Source organism: Oxyura jamaicensis, chromosome 5 (genome assembly GCF_011077185.1).
Source record: "Oxyura jamaicensis isolate SHBP4307 breed ruddy duck chromosome 5, BPBGC_Ojam_1.0, whole genome shotgun sequence".
In the NCBI taxonomy this organism is placed as follows: Eukaryota; Metazoa; Chordata; class Aves; order Anseriformes; family Anatidae; genus Oxyura; species Oxyura jamaicensis.
Genome location: NC_048897.1, coordinates 49,784,985 through 49,808,822, shown reverse-complemented (window position 1 = coordinate 49,808,822; position 23,838 = coordinate 49,784,985). Strand labels below are relative to the sequence as shown.

The 23,838-nt window shown below is 46.4% G+C and overlaps 1 protein-coding gene and 1 long non-coding RNA gene across 6 annotated transcripts in view; one reads left to right on the top strand and one right to left on the bottom strand.

Annotated features, from left to right (window-relative positions):
- The window catches only part of SLC35F4 (solute carrier family 35 member F4), a 107,072-nt gene that overhangs the window by 25,236 nt on the left and 57,998 nt on the right, over positions 1-23,838 (bottom strand). Inside the window, exon 1 of one of the 5 annotated variants that reach the window (XM_035328377.1) lies at positions 7,954-8,359. The exons of 3 other annotated variants lie outside the window; for them this stretch is intronic. In XM_035328377.1, the coding sequence (XP_035184268.1) occupies positions 7,954-8,029 (76 nt within the window). In that variant the 5' untranslated portion in view covers positions 8,030-8,359. Of the gene's footprint in view, positions 1-7,953; positions 8,360-23,838 lie in introns of those variants that run through there. One more of the 5 variants, XM_035328381.1, reaches the window with a different exon arrangement.
- Positions 4,698-22,049, top strand: LOC118168189. Its single transcript, XR_004751408.1, has 4 exons — positions 4,698-4,708; positions 8,543-8,550; positions 14,158-14,159; positions 20,878-22,049. It is a non-coding gene; the product is annotated as an uncharacterized LOC118168189 (long non-coding RNA).

Sequence of the window (23,838 nt, the reverse complement as noted above, 5' to 3'; positions counted from 1 at the left end):
TGGATCAAATTCAACAGGATGACTTTTCATTATCAGATATAAACAACCCTTTGCTCTGTCCCGTTTTTAGATTCTTTTTATTATTCTATTTCAGGAAATCTTCTTCCTTGCCCTGCAAACGCAGTCACTTTGTAGCTTAGGAAGCAATGCCATTTCTATACACGTGGAGACTGAAGGAAAAGCAGCGAGGAGAACCTGGGGCTTTCTGCACGCTTCTAACAGTCTGTCCTTGTCTGGCATTAAGTAGTACATACTTACTCCAGTGCACTTCCCTTTAGCAAGGTAATTATGCTTGTGGCTACCCCAAACCACATGATGAATATCACCCAAGTCCTCTCCTTTCCACATGCTTGAGCACTGTTCCAAGCCCAGGCTGCGGGAGGAGGTGAGCCACCAGGAGCTGCGGCTGCGGGGTTGAGTCAAACCAGGAGCCCGCAGCACAGGTGTCCTGAGAACCATTTTCACCATCCACTTGTAAAGCTCCCGTGCCCCTCAGACAGACGATGACTTGTGGCTTTCCATTCCTACAGAGATTTCCACATGCAGCTCACACGGTGAGAATATTTGCCCCTTCCTTGGCTTCAGGCTACACAAAACACCGTTATTACGCAGGAGGCTTAGAGAGAAAGGATTGTTTTGAGATTCAAAACAACTTTCAGATTATTTTTGTAGATATAGGACATATTTATCAGGAGACAACAGTGCTTTGAATACTAAAAAATATGCCATTCTGTTGGAAACACCTTTTCTGGTCTCAAAATTGCTACTAAAAATGGATTGAATAGACTTCCAGTAAAACAATCAATGGCATATAAAAATGTAGCCCTGGGAGTAACTTTTATGGCCTGGTCATCACAGAATTGATTTTTTTTTCTTTTCTTTTCTTCTTAAAACTGCCCCAACGGAAATTTAGAACCTCTCAAACAGATAATTGAATTCTCACCCACACTGAATGCTCACCCACAGCTACCACTGCAGCTAGGCAGTAGAAAAGCTGCTGCAAGTCAGTCAAGGCATCTCCAGTCTGCCTGTTATTCATACAGCATTACAAAATGTTTATTCTCCTGTGCGCTCAAAATCTCACCTCCTAATATGTCATTTCTGCATTGACAAAATGATGTCTTCATACCACGGCCGCGGAAACAATTGCTGAGTTCTGACAGATGGATGGAGGAAGGAGCCAGTCTGGTGTTATGTGGGAAGTACGTCAATCGAATGTTCCTGCTAAATCGGGCACCGGTGAAAGAATTGACAACATTTCCTTTACACTGCCACGTTACCTGATGGAGTGAGCATCCGCCGCGATGAAGGCCTCGCTCACACATCACAAGCCCGTTTCCAGCAGGCCGTGTGCACATTGGTAAGTCAGCTCACAGCCACGAGGGCTGGAGATTCTGCAATGGAATTTGGTCTTAACGTGGCGTAGTAAGGGGATGACATCAATTTTATGGCCAGGGAAATATCCAATGCACGTGGCCCAACAGAAACGGGAACTGAGGTCCAGTTCTATTGGTAGAGGTGAGAAAAGTTTATTCAGTCCATTTTATAACAAGAAAACATCATTAGATAGCAGTAGGTATGGCTTTAATTAGGTTGTTTGTGACTACTGTCGCACAGCTGCAGGCAGGGCTATCTAACGTTACCAGTCCAGCGGGGAGCTAGCTCCATAGTTTATTTCATTTCAGCCAAAGGGATTCCTTGTAAAATCAAATCCTGTCCTTCCTTATGCAGGAATAAAACCACAACAACTCAGTACAACCAGCAAGCAAAACTGTTCTGAACATACCCTGCTGTACCTGAGGACAATAGCTGACCTGCGAAGAAAAAATTCAAGGGCAAACTCTCCCCAGCTTTTAATGAGTTCAGAACCAGCAGTTTGGCTCAGGATACGAAGCCACAATTTCATTACTACCAAGCAAACAAACCATAGACGGAGTAATGTTACAGACAGTGTGCTACACTGAGGTTTGAGGAACCAGCATCTCTTATTTTGTCCTGTGAAGAAAAATTATTTCACTGTATCTCAGACATGAACAGTGCTTTCCATTTGAAGACATCCTTCTGAGACACTGCAACTGGCCCCTGTGTGGCCAAGTTAAGCAAGGACGCCTGTTCAGAGCAATGCTCTGTTTGTTTACTATTGTTTGTCTTGGAAGTTTTTATGTTTGAAGGGGATGAGAAGGTTACAGCATTATTTATTATTTTTTTTTTTTTTTGCCTGAGGGGAAAACAAGATTTTCAGATTTTAATGAAAAACAAATGACTCAGTGCTGGTGCACATCATTTTCCTTGTACTGTGATTAACTATTGTCAAGAGCAGAAAGCAAAAAAGCAGATATTTCTGTTGTAGTTTAACTGTGACATCCATCTGCAATTTCTGCCAATTATCCTTTCAGTGTCTGCACACAACAGTTCATTTCAAATCAGCAGATGGAAACTTCGCTCACAATTAGAAATCTCAATGATTTCAGCACGTCCTCCTATCCTTGCTGCAAAGTGAGCAAAGAGGCAGCAAATAACTCACATTTTGCCATCCCATAACTAACGTGGTGCCCGGCCAGGGACGTGTCACGTTGCACGTGTCACCAGCCTAATGGTCAGGGGAGGAAATCCAGGTTAGACAGTCTGAAGACCACCCCCTCTCCATTGTCTCATGCCTAGGAACCAAACCTCACCCACCTGGCTTCCCACCTCCCACCAGCCAACAGCAGGGGCAAGACCCCTGCCACGTGCCACATCCTGCACTGGGAGAGGGAAAGCTCTCACTGCAGTGATCAGTAAGTGCCTGAAAAAAAGCCTCACAGCAGGGACAAGTGACAGAGATACCTGTCAGGGGTGATGAAGGTGTATCTGGCTCTGCCTTAGAGGACGGATGACACAGATAACTTCCCCAGGTCATCTATAACTTCATCCAGCCCTGCATCTCCTTGGCTTTATGACGATAACAGCCCTGGGAACTAGTCCCTGCGTGCTAAATTCTCCTGATTTAAGATACAGATACTGCAGCACATTACAGCCATGGGTCTTGATATCACTTTACACAAGATCTGGGAAAAAAATAAAACAATCTAAAGTAATATATAAACAGGGAGAAAACCTGACAGTAGCTATAGACTGAGGATGCACCACTAAACTGAAAGAGGGATGCGTGCAACTATGCCAACTATGAGGCTCTAAGTGGCTTTGAGCAAAAGAAATACAATGAGCTAATGAGGAGCTGAGTGCATCTGCATCTAACACCACGAGATCTGAAGAATTCAGAATTAAAGGAAGGCAACCAGAACTGGGCAGGAGCATCTTCACATAGCACAAGACAGTTGTGAAAACAACCTGGGATTCCACCTGTCGTGGCACCTGAAGGTATGCAAGGAAGGAAAGAAGGAGAGAAGGAGGGAAAGAAATAAAAAAGAGAAGAGCCCTTTGCAGGAAGCATTTAAGTCAGGCTTTGCTGGCTGTAAACAATCTGCAGACTGCCTTTTGGGGAGCTCTGATGCATGAGCATAAGGGACAGCCATCTCTGGAGGACATCACAATTTGTTTCTTACTGAAGTAAAGGTCTGCTATTTGTATTGCTCCAGTTTTCCCAATCCCTTTTCTTCCTTATCCACTTTAACCAAGACCACTTGGGGGGTTGGAACTAGATAATCTTTAAGGTCCCTTCCAACCCAAACCTGTTCTATGATTCTATGACTTTTTCTTTTCTTTTTTAACCCGTTCTCATTTCAGTGTAACTCAAATACCACCGTCTCTGTTCCACAGACAAGGAATCCCATTGATTTGACATCAGAAGTTATATACCAGCACCAGTGTGTGGGTGTAAGAACAGTCTTGAAATTAAGTTTATTTGATATTATCTGTATTGCAAATGGCAGCAAGAGAGAGCATGATGCCTTTTGAAACACACTGGCTACACAGATTTTAAGATTACTGGTCAGAACATGGTATATTTGGAGTCAAAGGGATTATTTCATGGCCCTGACTCACATCAGTGCAAGGCACAGACGTGAACAAAAATTGGAAATGGCAACACAGCAGAAACAGAATTAGGTTTATTCTGGATATATAAACGCAGAAAGCAAACTGTGTGCACTTGTAGAAGGAAGAGCTAACGCTAAATGTGGAGCTTTACATTTTACTCAAAGCAAGACAAAAGCTTTGTAATGCAGAAAAAGTGATGCAAATTATGAATGACTTTTATACGTCAAAATTTAAACTTCCATAGGAAATTGCCTATATATATCTACAAAAATAATTTAAAACATCCATTTGGAGTGGCACTTTTTGGACTGAACTCTGCTGTCAGAAAGGCTTGTCGGCATCCCCATTTGCCTCAAAAAAACAATTATTTGGCAAAATGTCATACCTAGCTGTGACATCTCTGGAGTTTGAAAACACTGACTGCCAGGAAGGATACTAACTTCTCCTCCAGCATGGAGCACTTCCCATGCAAAGAGCCTCTGATTATTCCTCCTTCCCTGCCCACCTGGACAGGGCATCCAGAAGGAAGCCTGGGAAGGGCAGGACCAGGCACGCAAACACCCCACCTCACAGAGAAGTCTCACGAGAGCAGCAGACTCCTTCCACACCTGGAACTTCTGCAAGGGTAATCTCTGATAAACACAAATAAACACAGATAAACACACATCATTTGACTCAAAGCCACACAACATCCCCTTAAAGAAAACCTCTCTTACAAACTTTGCAGTAAGTTACACCAGATGCACCTCCAACAGGTTCACAGATTTATACACTTTACCCTGAAATAAAAAGTTATGAGTATCACCAAAAAAAAATCATTTGAAATGACAATGAATCTTGTCATTGCTAAAATTTAGTGACAACTCCAGAAAGTAACAGACGTTATGAGTTAAACTCTTGTTCTACTTTCACAGCAGTAAATCAAGAGTAGCATCAACGAAAGCCACGAGGCTGCTTTGACATGAAGTTGTTGTGAAAGGAGTTTAGACCCAGGACACACCTGAAATCACCCACATGCACCTCATCATTAAATAATTATGAGATAGCTTCTTCTTTCAAGAAATGCTGCAATAAATCCAGGCTGGTTCATGGGTCTCCTAAGATAAGAGGGTGAAAGCAGCACACTGACACGCAACTCGATATCAAATTGCTTATATTTATCTCCTACACAAACTATTGCCTCTCCTGGATGATGGGTGCCTCCAGCGGGTGATTCATTCCAGCTCCCTAAGGTACCAATCTGAGGAGATGAATCACCTTTCAGAGGCATCCACCTCTCCTGCTGACTCCAGGAAGCTCAAACAGCTTTCTCAGTACTTAGAGAGGCTTACGTTTAGATGCATCTGCATGAATCCAAATCTGCCTTAAGCTCGTGGCAGCACTTCGGTACTTTCTTATCAGCTAGGCATTGAACTGTTGCTTCAATCTTCTTGCCTGTCTTCGAGCCCATTTAAGCACTTTTGAGGCAGAGTGGGGTAAAAGAATATTTCAGAGGTAAACAGGTGGGGCAAAAGTGAGCATTTATCACGGTTGTGTTGAATTTTGAGACTCCTGGAGATGCATAAGACACCTCCATAATGTTTTTTGTTGTTGTTGTTGTTTTTTTTCCCTGCAGAGCCCTTTCTTTGGCACATTTGGGTAAGTGTCCTACAGGCACTCACATACCTACAGTCAGTCTTCTTGTTGTAGCTGATGCTGCACTGGGGAGCGAGGGCTCACCACACTGTGATGAAGACGTCCTCAAAAGCATTCATGTGGCTGGGGGTCCTGGCTCGAAAACCACCCCACGCCTTCCAGAACCGCTCAGCTCCCAGTGCCAACCCTTCTCGGCAGCTGTCTCTGCTCCATTTTCTTTCCATGGTTCTTCCAGAAAGGTAGAAAGCCTAAAAAGCCACAAACCTAAACAACTTGAAAACTGCCACGGCAGAGTGCCGAGCTCCCCTGCTCTCCTCCCAGCACAGAGGCCCAAGTCCCTGTGGCATCTCTGCCACGTGCTCTTCCCATGCCTGGGAAGGAAAGCAGGGACAGCTGCAGCGCTCTTGGGAAGTTGGCCGCCCTACCCCATTAGGATTCATTGGAAATCCCTGCTAAAATCTTTGCTGATCTGTAAAGCTGGCTGCACACACATTTAGCAGAGGCCCCAGTATTAGTTCTGCCTGGCCAGCTTCATCCCCAGCAAGGACCTTTCCATTTCCAGCCTGTCGGCTATGACAAGCGCTGTCATGTAGTCACTTCCAGTCTGTTGCCCTTTCTTCCTACGACGACTGGATTTTCCCTCCCTAAGGAAACGGGCAGCGCAATTTTTGAGCGTTGGGAGCAGGTTAAGACAGACTCCTGAACAGATGTGGCTGACAACAGCTGGATGGGGTTAGGCTGTAGGCAAGCACTGGCCATGTGCTGTCTGTTCGGAGTAGGGGGGTCTTTAATCCTGTGCGTTCACCGCCTTGCATGACACGAGCCCCGTCCGTGCTGGCAGCTGGAAATAAACAGCAGCACATCACCACGTTAGGCAGCCCGTGGGCATGTCAGCCAGCTCATCCCACTGCAACGCTGCTCCTTTACAACAAGGCGAGAGCACATTTTATGATTTCACACTTCCTAAAACCTGGTGCTGCGCACCAGCAATGGACCAACATAAGCAGCCAGCTCTGCCAGCTCCTTCAACTTTCTTTAGGGCATTTTTCCCTCAAGGAAGAAACACCAGGTAACTGCTCAGACTGCAGAATACTCAATATTGTGCACCTACTCCCAAGAAACATGACAGGCTATAGCCTGCTGTATCAAAAGCCAGCTCCGTTTGTAATTTAAGCCCCTCCGACGTGGTTAGATTGAAGAACTGAGAGTCACGCTCCGCTGACAAGCACCGTGCGGCGTCTCTTGCCTTGCTTTCATCCTGGACGTCGTGCTGAATTCAACCCAGAAAAAAGGAACCGCAATTTCACTGCTGTTCGGAATAACAAAAACCAGAAGGGAGACAGCACACACCTTGCGATTTTACAGCCCGAGCATTGCTAACACCTGTCCCACACCTGGTGGGAAGCGGGTTTGCTCCTGGCAGAAAGCAGCGCTCGGCTCTTCCAGCCATCTGATGCTGAGTGCAATAAACTTGCACCAGCACGGTTAAAGGCTGCGATTGCTACAGACATTAAGAAAACAACGAAACCACGAACCTGAATCTTAGGAATATTTTACGCAAGCTTCCCTTCCAGCCCTTGATTTATACCACACGTGTCTGCTGTACATTCTCAGCAGCCCCTCTGCGAGCAGTGCTGTCCCTTGCTGGACATCACCGCGTTTCCAGCTGACACCGAAGCGTGCTGCAAAGTTGGCAAGCGCTCTGCAGGGAACGAGCCTTGCTCCTGCACTTGGCGTTAGGCTGTCACGTCAGGAGCACACCACGGATTTCACAATTTCTCTCTCATGGCTGTTGTATTAAGGAATTGCTTCACAGATGACGCTTGTGAAAATAAGGGGGGGGGGGGTAGGGGGGGGAAGCAGTGCAAGGGAGCAGCTGCCACATCAGGCTGAGGGACAGCAAGCACAGAAAAGTTGGAGCCTCGGTCTTTAAAACAAGGAAGATAGCTCTAGAGAACGTTATTAAAATACTACAGAAAATTGAGTAACATAGAACATACCCAATTTCCCAGCTTTCTCGAAAGCCAGAACCAAAGCACAATAACTTTTTTCAGTTGCTCTTATTTCAACATTAGTTTCTTCATCAGAAAGCACTCACACAGCAGTGGAAGACAAAAAGAAGAAATTTAACTGCGCTTATCCTGAAAAGATAAATTTAACTGCACTTATCCTAGATGACATTAAAGTGCTAAAAAGGCTATCAAAACATGAGTTACTTTAAAAATACACAACTACACACACACAGACACTCATGTTACTTTGAATGGAACAGAGCAGGAGTAGCATGCAAAGTAAATTCCTGCCTAGGCTCAGATATAAAGGAAAAAAAAAAGCATTTACCGTCTGGCACAGGCAAATTTAATTCAGAAACATTGTAGGACGGTAACGGTGCCACTCTTGCCGAGTGTTTCTTCATCCTCTGAAATCGCTCCCTCACTCACACACTCGCCTCGTCTTTGGTCTGCATCGCTTTTGGTCCCGAGTAGTAAACACTCGGCTATGGCTGGTGGCTGGATGCTGGTCTGGATGCTGTTCTGGAGACTGCAGCAGGCTAGGAGTACTGATTTGCTGTTTCCCCGGGAAACCATTTGCAACACATTCAAACAATGCTTGACCTCTGCTAACACTTATCTTTCATCCAATTGTTAAGCGCAGGGGATAAAATACAAAGGTATTAGCTATTGCTCTTCTTTAACTTGCACGCGTTGGCAGGCGCTTTGCATGACAAGAAGGATTTCACATCAGCTCTGTGCTCCGTGCTAGCAGAGCAGACGGGAGATTTCTCAGACAACTGCAAGGGAATTATGCAATGCAATTTGCTGATTCCGTACGCTGTGACAATGTATGTACGATTACGGTATTTCAAATAAACTTTGAGTAATGTAGCTCCAATCGAGCTGTTAAACCGGGAATGCGCTGGGCAAAAGAGCTGGTAATGTCCCGCTCTGTACCAGACAAGAAAGAAAGGTATTGCAGGAGTCTCTCCTCTTCTAATGCCCTACAAGGACTGTCACAACCAGGACATACATAGGCCACAGCTGGTCTAGATTCCTCCTTCCTTCCCTTGAGGCACCCAGGACATTTTTACACTCTTTCTTCTACTCTCTTCTACACCCTTCTTATCATTATTTCTACGACTGGATGTTGTTCACTTGGAGCAACAAGAAAGTTTCAGCGAGCAAACCAGTGCTAACCCATAAAGTTTTTGCACATCTTAGAAAACCCCACTGACTCGGGTATCCCAGCACTGTGCTGGGAGCTTGCTTTGCCAGCAAATATTTATCGGCTTCTCATAAGGGTCCTGCCTTCAGAGCTCTTCACCAAAACTGCACCAGGTCTTGGCCAAGAATTTGTAGGCAGAAAGTCTTACCATTTACATTCAATGCTTTTATTACAGAAACTATGGGAAATATAAAGAAAGAGGACAGAAAGAATGGCAGCAAGCTATACCAACAAATGCTAGCAAAGCTGCTGGATTTTTAAGGGCCTCAGCTATATAACTTTCACCTACAGTCTTTGTGCCATTGCTAGCAAGTGGGAGCAGGGATTCCTGACCTGGGGCTTCGTCCTCTATCCCCTGTGACACAGCCAAACAGGGAGAAGTTATTGGCTATAAGGAAGGCAATGAAGTGGTTTGAAAAGGATCAAGAATCACTGACCCGGAACATCACGTGTTCAGCTTCCTAAAGACGGCTTTGCAGGAATCTCAAATGTTTTCCAGCAGTAACAAGAGCTTCTTCTGGGGCACAAAATGGCTATAGGAGAGGACATCAACTATATAAATTCCTCTCCTGAGTGCTGAAGAGGAAGAGCTGCAGTAGGGCTAGGCCTCCGAAGTGCTCACAGACATCCCTGTGCTCTCACTGGATTGTCCAAGTGAAGGAAAACACGTGGGTTTTTCAACCCAGAGCCTGCTCCTGGGTTCCCCTACAAAAGGCAGTTCCCATGATGGGATATGTGTGCAAGGACTGCTCCCTTCAGTTGCCTGTAAGGAGCCAGGACACAAGGAGGGCAGAGGAAGATGAGTCCTGGCCGGATCCTCTCCAGATGCAGCCACACGGACCTGGCACACATGGAGACCTGAGCTACAGCATCCTAATGGGCACAGCACTTGTGACTGCAGCACCCAGAGCGGATAGGAAGAGACTCCAGACTCTTCAGTGCAAACAAGGCAGCAGCACAGGATTACCTTAAACACAGTCTTGTTCTGCACATCTTTTGGTGCTGTTTATGTAGTCTGTACTCTTGATTGTTAGGGAGTGGTGACACAGTAAGGAACAGACAGTGATTAACACTATGGAAGAGAATGAGAATGGAGTTAAGTACCTTGTCCCCCCCCCCCATGGTCATCCCAGTGCAGAGTACAGCAGCCCTGGGACAGGCCAGGGAAGAAGCACAGGGGAGAGAAATGGCTACAGCTGCCTGGTTTTCCACCCAGCACGTCGTCTTCTGGAGCACTTGGAGCTCCCCCCTAGGATCTTCATTGTATCCCCCTGCAACTGATAAGGCTCACCACCATGACAGCCTTTTCCAAAGCATCACACTGCAGCACGTAAAGCTAACCAGCTTTTACTGCTTATCTGCATTCAGAGGATTTCTCGCACTGTGTAACAAGCACTTTTCCAAAGAAAATTATCTTCCCAATTCGCAGAAGGAATTTTATTCTCTCCTCCAAAGTGCTGAGAGTCAGCAGACTCTGTGATAGAGTAATCACAAGTCAAGTAATTGCTGGCTCCACAATCACAAGGCTATCTATTAATACACATCTAGTCCTTAAGCGTTTATATAATATAAACAACATAATAATACAAGACAAAGATGGTTTTTAGAAAACCATTTCTGCAAATAGGAGTTTATAATGGAATCATTAATGACCCTTAACAACGGTGAGCGTGAAATGCATGAGACAACATCAAGCAATTCGAGACATTTCTTTCAGACAATTTCAATGCTACCAGCGGAACATGTTTGCATCTAAAATCTGCTGCTCTTTTTTTTTTTTTTCCCCAAAGGAAAATCACCCACCATTTTAACACGGTAACTCAGAAATCATATTCAAACCCAGAAAGAACCATTTCAAAATATCTACACCAGCAATGTCTGTTTCATACAACAGTTATAAGAGAAAAGAAGCAGATACCAAACTGCTTTAAAAACGTGAGATGGGTACCGGTACCTCCCATTGAAGACTGCAGCTTGAAAAACATCAGCCTCTCTGGCTACACAACTGAACTCTGGCCACCTATTTTTGCTCCTGCTCTGAACTGATGCTGGTTGCATTTATGCACAAGAGGCTACTCACATAGGTGCTCCAATCCTTCCTATGTACTCAGCATCTCCTCTCTAAGCATGCCAAAGAAATTAATAAAATAATGCGGAGCAGAAGGGCGAGAAGCAAGTTCTGTCCTTGCCTCCTACAGTACCTCATGCACAAATCCATCCAATGTGGAATTTTATGTCCAAATTGACCAGGATGGCACGATAGTTACTCCACAGATTGCAAGTCAACAGGGACTATGCGGTCCTGTGCCCATCTCATGCTTATGCAATGTACCATAGCGGGACAATATGGGTTGTTTTTCTAAAATTCAAGGGCAAACTCGTTTCCAGGTACCTATAAGACAGATCTTCATAAAGTGTTGCTTGCCTCATGTTCTGTGCTTTCAGCCTAGAGCGTGTTACAAGTTTTGTTATTTGCTGGAGTTGCAGTTTGGTGATACCTAGAAATGTGGCCCACAGCACCAGCCAAGCTGGCCAGGCAGTCCTGAATTAATGAAATGCAGAGTGCCACTTCACCGATCTCCACATGCAATTATTTTCACTCAGGGTGTCCCTATTTGTCAAGGAAACACAGAGGATGAATTACAGCAGTGCCAACTATACAATGTGTCATTAAACAGTGTAAATTACAGCCCAGCCTGCAGGCTGGCAAGCTACCTCTTTGTTCCTACTTAAGGCAAACACTGGTAAGACCCTAACCAAAGCTCTCAAGCTGGATGAAACATCCCTGGTGCTGGTTTTCCTGTGAAGATACCAGTGAATTAGACATCCAGCTCCCCCATCCCCGTGTGCTACGCAGCAGCCAGCAGTCCCAGATCTCCAAGGCTCCGGACTCCCCACTAGGCCGCTCCCTGCCCAGGCACAATGCCTGCAGCCATCTCTGTCCCCTGAGTTCCTAAATATTAACATAAATGAGCACATGGAGAAGCTGCAGGGTTGCTGCCTCACTAACCAGACGGCAAACCAAGGCTGGGAGCCGGCAGAACCCCAGAGAGCTGACTCACGTTTGCTAACAAGTGCTCTACGCTCACAGCAGAAGGGGCTGATGCTGTCACAACATATACTGCCCTCACAACTCCGCTGCTCACATACATATTTAAGGGACCTCCCGTAAAAGTAAAGACTATTTACTCTCCTTCACTTAAATTGCAACCTACGTCACAAGCTGCAGCTGAGCTCTGGGTAACCGCAGGCTTCTCTCAAGTGTTGGTCCCACAGAGGGATGCTTGCTTACAACAAGCTGTGCTCCGGCCCCAGATGGACACGTTTTCTACTGACAAAACTGGCAAGAGATAATAAACTATTTGGAGATGTATCTTTTGGTAAGATGTAAATGAAAAGTCCCCATGAAGGATACTATGCCAGCTCGCATTGATAGTTGGTTAGTGTCTATAGTCCTACATAAGTTACACCAGGTCTGGTTTGCAGGGCTTCTTTTTCTCCATATGGGAAACAATTAACAACAAAAATCACAGTACTAATATAATCCCAGAGGGAAGTGACAGAACATTGAACACATTTCCTTCCAATGGCTGTAAAAGCAGCAAGGCGACTTGCTCACCCCTTGCCATCCAGCTTTTAGACACCAAGTTAGGGCAGATTCTTCCAATGGAAAACATTGTTAACACAGGCTAAAGACATGAAAAGACTGTCTTTGACTCTAATTGGTTTTAGAACATGGTTCAGATCCAGCACTGTAGTCCTTGTTTGTTTTAAATGCCGCTAGTTACAAGATCTGTATGCAATCCACTTTGCATAACTCCCCACAGCCACCAGGTCAGTCTGTTCCCAATCACTAGACCCTATGACTCTCGTAAACATGACTTTATTGGCTTTCCCAGGCTGAGCATGTGTTTTAAGATGACAAGCTAAAGGGCTGTTATCAAGTTCATTTTATCTCGTTGGAATATAAATTAGATGCAAGGCACAGAGGAAACAGTCAAACTGAGATCAAAACAGATGTATCCTACAAAAGGCATTTTTATGCAAAAGAGGAGTCAAGGCTTTAGTCTGAACATTTACCAGAAGCAAGCAGCAAATGTTACTTGTTTCAAACAGTAATCTCAGTCCAAAACAACTTCTTAGGCTTGCAGGAAAAAAAAAAAAAGGTATTTTTTTCTGCTGCATCACGTGATGCCATGTGGATTTTAAAGAATCAAATCCCGAATTCCTTGATTTGTCTTAACTCAGGCAAAATCCTCACTGGCTAACATATTGTTGGATATCAGCGTATCAGCTCTGTTCTGAGAAGCATCCCACAAACATCTAAGGCATGGTCCGTCAGCCCCACCAGTTCTTGTTCACACATCACATGTGGACAAGACAGTGCAAAATAATTTTTCCCTCTATACTTTCACACATCCACTGGCTACTTAATCAATCTGGCGACTAATCAGTCCCCAAGTGTAAATCCAGCCAGCATTCCCAAGCCCGTACTCAGGTGGTGAACACCAGACTCAAACATACTCAGGAGACACAGCACAGCCCCAGATCAGAGCAATACGGAAGTGCTTGGAGGGTCCTACTCACTTCTTTAAAGCAATTCTGTTCTCAAGAGCCTTCCTGATGATCGGAATAAAAACCACCATGTCAGCAGCAGTGATCTGCTTGTCTTCCCCAGACCTTCTGGCCAAAGAGCCAGAGCCAGACACGCACTTCTGGAATGGGATTTCAGCCTGGGAGCTGCTGCTCTGGGCCATCACTTGGTTTGTGGTAGGAAGCCTGCCTTAACCTTGACTTCTCTAATAATCAGACATGTTATATTTGAGAACATTCATACTGAAGGCACGCTGAAGTCTCATGTATTATGTTCACTGAGACAGAGACGGAAGTTTATGCAGCTTTTCTGGTATTCTGCAAATACCTAAAAGCAGAGTACTCATTTCCTGCTAAAATCTCACCTAATAACAACTACAAGCGATACATCTACATTTGAAAAGATTTTAATTCCCTTGGGGGCTGCGTGTTTATGTACTGATCTTGAGAGGCTCATGTTAACATGGGTTGCTATTTTCAATAAATCAGCCCAGGAATTCAGTCCTTAATACCCACTGTTTTTCTAGCAGAAAAATGCAACGTGATCTATTTTTAGGCTTCCCAAGCAGGCAGTTTACAGAAATAAGATTAGCAGCACTGGCTAAACATCAACTCAAGGATGATGATAGGAAGATTTGGTGGTGCTCAGCTATCAGACGGGACAGGAGAGCTCCCTACAGCCACAAGCGAGCACCTTTTCAGTTCATTGTGTCCCACCAGACCTCAGAGCCGTAGGCAAGCAGCTGCAGCTCAACTCTCTGCTGCTGGCTCTTACACCACTGTCACCAGGAGTTAAAAATGCTCAGATCATGGACAGACCGTTGTGCCCAGGCTGCCACAGGCCACCTGGAACAGTTTTGATGGTGCTACCAGGTGGGTACAACATCACACATCACTCAACGCTGTGCTGCTTACGAGCAAACCCCAAGGATGCAAGAGCTCCCACCTGAGGTACACAACTGATTCGACAGCTCCAACATCTTCGGTTGCAGTGCTTCCGGAAAGCTTATTATTTGCTACAGGATTTTACAGACCTGATAACGAGCGTTTTCAAGCTTTCCCTGGGAGGAACAGAGACTGAAAATTTCAGTTTAAATAAACTTCAGATTTTCCTTAACTGTGTGACTTTTAGAACATAAAAACCCTCCCCACAACAATCACAAGATACATGCTGAAGTCTCCAGAGCTGGCAATGCAGCTTTTTTTTTTTTTTCTTGTTCTGTTGTGACATGACAAGATCATACAGTAAGAAATAATAAGCTTCCAATGCAATTAAAGGAATAAAGAAGAAATGTCAATCGTGGGCATGGCCAAACCTTCCTTCAGTTTCAAAAAGGGGCACTCAGTGTTTCATGGGAACAGCAAATACATCAAGCTAGATGCACCTTCACAATTTTGGCATTACAGGAAATGAGACCTGAATTTCAGGTTGACAAAAGTATTAAAAGATACCTAAAATATTAGGAACTCTTTCACATTCGTATTTGCAGAAGAACAAGGAGGTGCTCAAGGAAAAACGAAAAAGGCTTCAAGAGGAATCTCACTTCAGCTGCACTGTGTGCACTCAGCACTGGCCTCAGAGCCTCGGTCAGGTTGCATTGATCCTGCTGTCCTAATCCTCAATCAATAAAACAACGTTTGTTTACCACTGCATCATAAATTTCAGCTTACGGGGTATACTGACAGGCAGGCACAGCAAAGAGCAGGAATCTCATGAGCAACACACACAAATTCCATTTGTAGCATGCACAGACCTCATTTGAAAAAAAAAAACAAAAAAAAAAACAGATCTCAGAGGCCTCCCCACAGTGCAGCCTACCTGTAAAGGTGGACGGGTCTGCTCAGCAGCACTGCTAAAATTGCAAGCCTAGGAGCTCACGTTGTGAGCTTCTGACACACGTTCTGGGTAGCCTTCAGCTCCTCGGAGCCTGGGTGTTCCTCATCAAAAGTCAGCTGAATTTCAAACCCTTTTCAGATTTAAGAGATTAGGAGAAAGGCTCCTACTTCAGCCTGGCTGCTCTGACATTGCCGGCAGGAAAACAGCACAAGCAGACACCCGGCTCACAGTCTGTGGCAACAACAAAGACTAGGTTTGGTATCAATTTCAAATAGCCAACATGGAGCTTCCTAATAAAGTTGGAAGCCCAACACTTATATTTTTTTGTTGCTGGTGGGTGTTGGTTGTTCTCCCCCCAGCCCCCTGGGAAGACAGCTTAGATGTAAGCGCATGCCGGATTATTATTTGCCTTCCCCGTGTTTTATTAGCAAAACTGCCCCAGGTGAAATAAGCTGCCTCCATTTTCTAATTCCGCAGTTATGAAGTGCCTCTTCTGAAGTGCCTGCCACGGGAGAGCATTTTTGTTGAGCCAACTTCCATTTTGTGTTTGTCTTCCTGCCTGTAGTGCTCATCAGTGACACAGTAACTCACCTCACACAGCTGCAATCCTCTGTGTAGCCGTTTAGGAGATGGCTTCAGGCTTTTTTCAGGACCACAACCAGAACAGAATGGCAGGCCAGAAATCCAGGGTGGGCTAGTCCCGAAATGCCACCAGCAGCATGTCTCTCTCCAGTCAGGTGCTGCAATGGGAGCAGGAGCTTGCACCATCCAGAGCTGCAATCCCCAGCTCCCCAGATGGCAGCAACAACTGCCTTGGATGGAGGAAATTGAACCAAATTAAGGAGAAATTACAGCATGAAGAGATAGCGTTTGGTTTCATGTTAGTGGTGTTATGCTACGTTTCACAGCCCATCTAATTTTAAAGCAAGATCTGCAGCTTCAGAAAAGGATCTGAAAAAGGATAGAGCAATCAGAGGTCGAAAATCACAGCGTGTGTCGGTGGAGATGGAAAGAGCTGGGGTCAAGCAACTTCAAGACAGGGGGAGCCAGCAAAGCATGGATGGATGGCAGGGAGCTGTCTCTGCCTCTGAGCACAAGGGCAGGAGAGATCCACTTCCTATCATAAAATCTTTGTGAGAAACAATTTTACCTCCCAGTGAAGACTGCATTTCTAGAAGGTGCTAACCATGGATTTCGAAATAGAGGTCCTTCAATGTGACTGCATGGGGTACTTACGCCCTCAGGGAAATGCAGGCCTTGCATTTAATTTGCCTCGTCCCATTCATTCACTCGATTCATATTCATCAAACAACACCGCGCTAACAATAAAAAAGGCGCTAACAATAAAAACTAGCTATTATTAGCTGAGCTGATGAAAACTAGGCAGAAGGAGACTGGCTGCTAGCTCAGAACGGGTGTCAGGAGTAGGATGCTCTGCACAATTCCCAAATAAGCATTCCCTTACTGCATGCAGATCAAGTGTTCTCCTACCTGTGCACCACAGGCAACTCAGGACCACTTTTAAGGACAGACATGAAGTGTTAGAAAGAAAAGACTACTTACTATTAAAAGACACTTACTATTTGGGCTTCTCTGGCTTCTTTGGAAGGAACTTAGATCTCTAAAAATCAAAAAGCTTGACGCCCATTAGCATCAGGCATGGGATTTTAGGAGATTCCCCAGGCAGATGTGAAGCCTTGCGAAAGATTCCTACAGCAGAGCATGAGGGATTCACACGGAAGGGACCTGAACAAGACACCCTACCCCAGCCTGGCTTCAGGAGCTGACGTTGAACTGCAGCTTTTGAAGGAGAACAAAGCAAGTCCTGATTCAACGGGTGATAAATTCAAATGCAAGGTTCTGGTTTAGGCCCCACGGTGATAATCATTTCCAGTAGCTTTGATGGTTACTCATAAAATCTGCTACCTCCTGGTTTCTGCTATTTTATTTAAAAGCATTTTTATTTCCCATTTTAATTGCTGATCTGCTGCCAGTGTAGCTCTGCCTCTGCAAAATTCCTGCTACCTTTATTTACAGAGGATGAAATAACAGGCCAAAATCTCAGCTGCAATACATCAATCTTACTCCGCTGCAGCTAGTCCTCAGAGTTAGCAATTAGGTAATTGTGGTTGTAAAGACTCAGCACAAAAAGTCTTCCAGCACCCGCAGAGTCCCTCTGAAATCAGTGGTCTCTGCTGGGTGCCGAAGGCTGCCCATACTCTTCAGTGGAGGTACCACAGAGGATGTTCACGTATCCCTGGTCCAGCAGAAGAGTGAGTTTAATTCCATGTGAGTTTAATTCCCCCCCCCCCCCCCCCTTTTTTTTTCTTCCCAGAATTTGGGTCCACTGAAAAAACACAAATAAATCAGATGGCTCGAATTCCATTAGTACTAGTCTGAGAAATAACCCCTGGTGAAATTCAAGACAAGGCTTTTGAGCAGGAGCAACTTCTTTGAGTCTTGCAGCTGACATTCTCTACAAATTCTTTGAAAAAAGTAAAATCATTTTGCGACAGAAATTTAAAAAATTGTTACTATAGTCTCCAACCTTTTGTGAGTGCTTCTTGTATAATCTTCATATAATCCTGCCTAATACCTTTCAGTGTAAATCTCTATTACGTGCAACATCTTATTAGCAAGACAATGAAAAATAATACAAGAAAAGTCTACTGAGCAGCATAAGGGGATTAAGGGAGGATTAAACAGTAGTGACACAATGAAAACGTTGAAGCTGTGTTTTCACCATAAGTACTCGGGTTTCTAATAGTCTCGCTGGGTCGCTAACTCAACTCTTTGGGTTGTCCCAAGGGACCGTGCTCTGCGTGATGAGTGGTGGCAGCACCCAGCCAACATCTCACGACTGGGGCCAGTTTTCCAATGTCAAAGAGGGACAAGGGCTCTGTTCTTAACATACGTGGAGAGATGCGTGCACACGTACAAGAACATTTATGAGAATTATCCTCAGGCCCTCACCCCACTTACAGCATTCACTGGTGGTTCAGAACAAAGTGGCTTAAAGTGGAGTTGCTCCAGTCAAGGCTCAGTCTGCCATCATCCAGCTCCAAAGAGCTGTACCCCTACCTCTACAGGCTCCCCAAACATGGGGACTGAGATCTGGGGGGTCCCCTGGGGGACATCCACTCTCCACAGACTTCATCTGTTCTCTACTTGAAGGACCATTGCACTCTCTCCTTTAAAAATTGGCCCTTAATCGGAAGTAAATTCTTAGTCAGTACTTAAAATCAAGCCTATTTACTGCAACAGAGCACAGTATTGATCTGGCACTGGTTTAACTTGTCAGAGGTAAATCACAGCCAGCAGAAGGATTCTATTAAGTTAGCAGAGGGCCCATCTCCTTGTTAGGCAACACGCTGTGCCATCAGCAGTCTGTCCCCGAAACAGGCAATCTGGCACCCAAGCTTTCATTTATGTCCTCTGCTGGCCAGAGTCCAGTGCTCAAGAGGATCAGCAGAGATCTGCACAGCCCGTGGGATGCTCACCCACCCAGAGGTTTCTTCCTAGCCCCTCAATATTTAAGTTAATTGGTCTAAAAACCCAAGGCTTGTCCCACTCTTCCAAAATCTTTCAGGGCTTGGAGTCCATGACAATGAAAAGAAGGGGAGCTCTTTTAGACACTGTTTTTTCTAATGACTCTCTTGCACACAGCTCTCTTGCAGTTCAGCTTCCCAGCAAGGCAGTGGCTTTGCTGGCACTCACAGGTGCTGCAGGCTCTCCTTCCAGGCACATCCCACCAGCAACCCTCAGCTTTGCCTCCAGCAAAGACAGCAGCTTGGATCCCTGAGAGCTGGCGCTGCACAACAGGGCTGGCCCAGCACGCCTGTGACCAAAGGGATAGCACTGGGGATTAGAAATGTTAAAAAAACCAAAAAAGTCCAAAACCAGGTAGCAGTGAAGAAACACGACCTTGAGATGAAACCACCCTCCTCGGCAGGAGATTAAAAAGGGCACCGAATTGGGGTACACCACAGAGTGTTTTGTGATCTTCCCTCTGTGTCCTAGGGCTGAATGGATGCACACAGTGGCAGGGAAAGAACAAAAAGCCACTCCTGTGTGTCCTCTGGGGTGGTGGCTTCTTGGGCAAGCAGCCCCCCAGGAGGCAGAGCAGTCACAATGCTGCTGGCTTTCCAGCAGGCACCTTTTTGCAGTGGGCTGCTGGGATCTGGCAAAAAAAGGGTCCTTTTGAGCATTGCTTCATGGATAACAGGAGTGCAACATCATGGTGCAGAGGCGCTGGCAAGTGCACAGACTCCTCTGCCTCTTACAGCCACGTCTTGGCAGCAAAAATCTTTGCATTAGTTTTTCATGCGCTCAGAATGCCTGCAGGCTTCACGCTGCAGGAGCTTAGTACAAACGCACCTCGCTGGGAGAGTTCGCTCCTCCTAGGAGCCTTTTTTCCTCTCTCAGTCAGAACTTCAAGGGTCTGAAGTGGAAATAAATAAGGAAATAAATAAAAATAAAAATTGAAAGAAGGTGGTGTCGTGCCCACCCAAGCCTCTCCGCTTTGCAGGCTTTAACTGCTGCAGCTTACCCAGCAACTGAGATCTTCAGGTACTGCCCATACCAAGCACCCTAGTGATGGGCACCACGTTGTCCAAGACGTCTCCCCCTGCCTGATGAACACTACTTCAGAAGAGCTTTGCCTCCCGAGGTTCGTAACGGATGGAAAACTCGGCATTAACCTAAGCAATTACTTCAAAAGGACGTTCTTCTTTGATCTCTCCCTTCTCTTTTCCATATATTCCCCTTCCCCCTGCTCTTCCCATTGCGGGACTCTGAGTGTTTGATGAGACTGCCTCCCGAATGCCAAAAACAATGAGAGAAGTGTAAGAGAACACAGGCACAGGACAGCCCATCGGATACCGGGGTTTTCTACCAGTCAGCACGTTGGTCGTTAAAGCAGTGCTCCAGCTAATGAAGTTTTGACCTAATTTTCCCTGGCCAGTGCCAGCGTGTGTCCATACAGAGAGGACGTGGAGGTACACACACACGGACATGTAGTATGCCAACAAAGCCTGGGTGTAAGGCAGAGCAGCTGAGATCAACCCTGCCCAGCTCAGGTAGCCCCAGAGCTGTGGAGCAGCGCTGGTCCAGGCTCCAACACGGGGAAAAGGGAAATCAGTTTTAACCTGGTTCCCAAGTGACCTCATGGTTTTGTGGGGGTAAGCAAAGAGCCGCCACCAGGACTGGGACAAGGCAAGACCAGCCCTGTGGCCTAAGTTCATGAACTGATCGGTGGCGCCATGAACAGGGGTGGGAGGGACTGCACTGGTCTTAGAATCACAGAATCATTAAGGTTGGAAAAGCCTTCCAGGATCATCTGCTCCAACCACCTCCCTACCACCAATGTCACCACTAACCATGTCCCTAAGCACCACGTCCAACCTCTCCTTGAACACCCCCAGGGATGGTGACTCCACCACCTCCCTGGGCAACCCGTCCCAACGCCCGACTGCTCTTGCTGAGAAGAAATGTCTCCTCATTTCCAACCTGAACCTCCCCAGCACAACTGGAGGCCATTCCCTCTGGTCCTACCACTGGTTACCCGTGAGAAGAGGCCGACCCCCAGCTCCCCACACCTCCCTTTCAGGCAGCTGCAGAGAGCAATGAGGTCTGCCCTGAGCCTCCTCTTCCCCAGACCAAACACCCCCAGTGCCCTCAGGCGCTCCTCACAGGACCTGTGCTCTAGGGCCTTCACCAGATTTGTAGCCCTTCTCTGGACATGCCCCAGGGTCTCCATGTCCTCCTGGTACTGAGGGGCCCAAAGCCGACCACACTTCAGCCCTGCTCTCAGGAGCCAGGCCCTCTGCTAGCTCACTCCATGCTTACACCTGCAGGGTGTGCAGGGAACGCGGCACAGATCGGAGAGCGGCTCTCCAAGATAAAACCCTGGGAAGTCAACTAAGTCAAATTCAGCTTTGACCTCCTCCTCCTGTAATCCCTGCTCATTTAAGATAGCTATTTAAACACTCTTATCGAAGAGGGAAAAGCTGCCTTGGGAGAGCACATAGAAAATGCAGGCCGAATCAGCTGCTCCTTCCCTAGCACAGTGCTGAAGAGCAGAGCAGGATGCCAAAAACCCATCCTGGCATGCAAGCACACACAGGATGCTTTGGAGAGAGAAGCTGGAAGCCACTGAGCTAACAAAGAAAAATTCTCTTGGATGCCCTGCACGCAAACACCTTTCTGCTGGATACTCTATCTGTGTTTTGGTTTAGTAGAGCAGAGCCCCAGGTTAAATAGCTGTAGACATGAGAAATCTGGCATCCACATCCTCTGCAGCTTTACTCATCATCAACCTGTGCCCTCCTAACCAGAGGCTCAATTTAATTAGAAAAGCTGTGCTACGCTCGGATGCCAAAAACGCAGTCAGAAGCCCCAGACCATTTCCTGGTGGCAGGTGAAGCAGCTCTCTCTCTTTGTGGTGTCAACAAGCACCTATCAAACCAGCCCCTCTTCCGTCCTTCCTTCCCTTTGTGCTCCAGCTGCAGCTCTCTCCTACCTGCTCGCAGGCAATCAACTCTGCAGAGTTGTTTCCTAAAGCACAAAGCAAATTGGAAGCTGTCTCTGGTGAGATGTGGCCGTTGCTCCCTGTTTTCCAGGGAGACTCTGGCAGCTCGTCCAGGAGCATGGAGATGTGGCACGGTGACTGCTCACAGCCTGAGGACCTGGCACCAGCTCCTCTCGCAGTTGCCCCCTGGAGCCTCCAGTAGAAGGAACACACCTCACCTGATGATGCTCTCATGCATGAGCTCCTGTGGCACTTGGAAAGTAGCTGCAGCTTTCATTTCCTTCAGGGTCATCCCTAAAGAGCGTGTAGATCTCCAGAAACTATTCCAGAGTAATTGCTTCTCTGGCCATTTTCCAACACATGCCCACATCGGCAGGCTCAGGCAGGCTGCAGAACCATCCTCTGGTTCTCAGCGTTGTGACTGAGCCCCTGTGTGGGTCACAACAGGCTTCAAGGGACCTGCAGGGGCCCCAGCAGCACCTCAGCCTGCCCCAGCCTTACCAGACATCAGCTGCACTGACCCAGGGCTTCCCCAGCAGCCAGAGAGCAACAGCAGCTCTTCGGATGGCACCAGCCAACACCTCCACCCTGGGAAAGAAAGTTGTCAGAGCCGCAATTTTCCTAGCAGTAACAGCTGTATTTTGGTTCTTTTACAGCAGGGCACTGGCTCCTCAATGCAGGAAGCAATCTGTATGATAATCTACGCTTCAGAAGTATTTTGCTTTACATTAGTAGAAAACAGGACAGAAACAGTGATCTCAAATAGCGAAATCACTGGGTAATACCAGTGTGTTAGACACGCTTCAAAACCCAGACTGCATCATTCAGCGAGCAGCACCTAAGCAGGGTGCATTTTCATCAGCACAGCTGAGCTGTCCCTGTTCTGATTTTCATCAGTTCCTGGAGCATCAAAGTCAAAGATCAGGAAATCTTTCTGTGGGCATTACTTCTTGGGCTAACTCAGTGCCACAGACTCAGCTGGGCAATCTAATTCGATTTGAGCACCAACCCAAGAGCTGCCGTGACACCCTCAGCCCACATCTGTATTTTTCCACATGCCTGAAGTCTAGATTTTATTTTCTTTAGGAATTTCTCACTCATTCTCCTGACTGAATCCCTGTTGTACTCTCACAGACAGCAACACTTCCAACGACTTTAACAGAGCAGAGCTAGCGCCACGTGATGATGATTACAGAACAAAAGTTCTGTGGTTAACCTCCAGCCGTAACTCACCACGACTCACCCCCAGCACGGCCACAGTGCACACAAAGCCTTTCAGCAGCATTCGGATCGGGGGAACGTTTCCAGCTTTTGGCAAAGGCCTAGAAGCACACTTCATGTAAGCCAAAGTAAACGAAGGAAGTGAATTCAAGGGCTTGTGATGTTTCACCACAGGGATCGGAGTCTGTGGTTGCTCATTGAGAATCTCCTATCCCTTCTATACAGAAGAGACCTTCCCAAAATCCCTATTTCACTCTGCTACCAGGCAAGTGACTGACCCAGAGCAAGCTCCTGACCTTTCCATGTCTCAATCTCTCCCCTTACAACACAGAAGTGGAGGTCAGGCTCTTCCATCCATCCTCAAGTCCCAAATATAAGAGTGACCTGATTTCCAGGAGTCCTGAGCACCACAAATCCCCATTGAAATCAAGGATAGCAACAAGATTCAGCACCTCTGAAAACGAGGACATGCACACTCCGAGGTGGCTAGGCACAGATTTAGAAGCAAGTTTGAAAGTCTGGCCTGCTAATTTTACTTTCCAACAAATTGCTTCGTATTTATAGCTCAGACTGTAGCAAGTATAGCACGTAGTATCCACCCAGGAACTGGGGTGAAAGGCAAGAATGAGGACAAAAAATGCAAGAGGAATTTCAAAGGTTTCAAAAGAGAGAGGGGGAGGGGAAGTGGTGATTTTCTCCAAGCAAACTTACCCTGGATAGTCGGGAAGAGGGACAGTGTAACACAAGGGCAGGGTAACAGACCAGCAGCGAGGGGCTGCTGACAGTGCTCGGAGGCACACACCACCTGGTAACTCAAAAAATT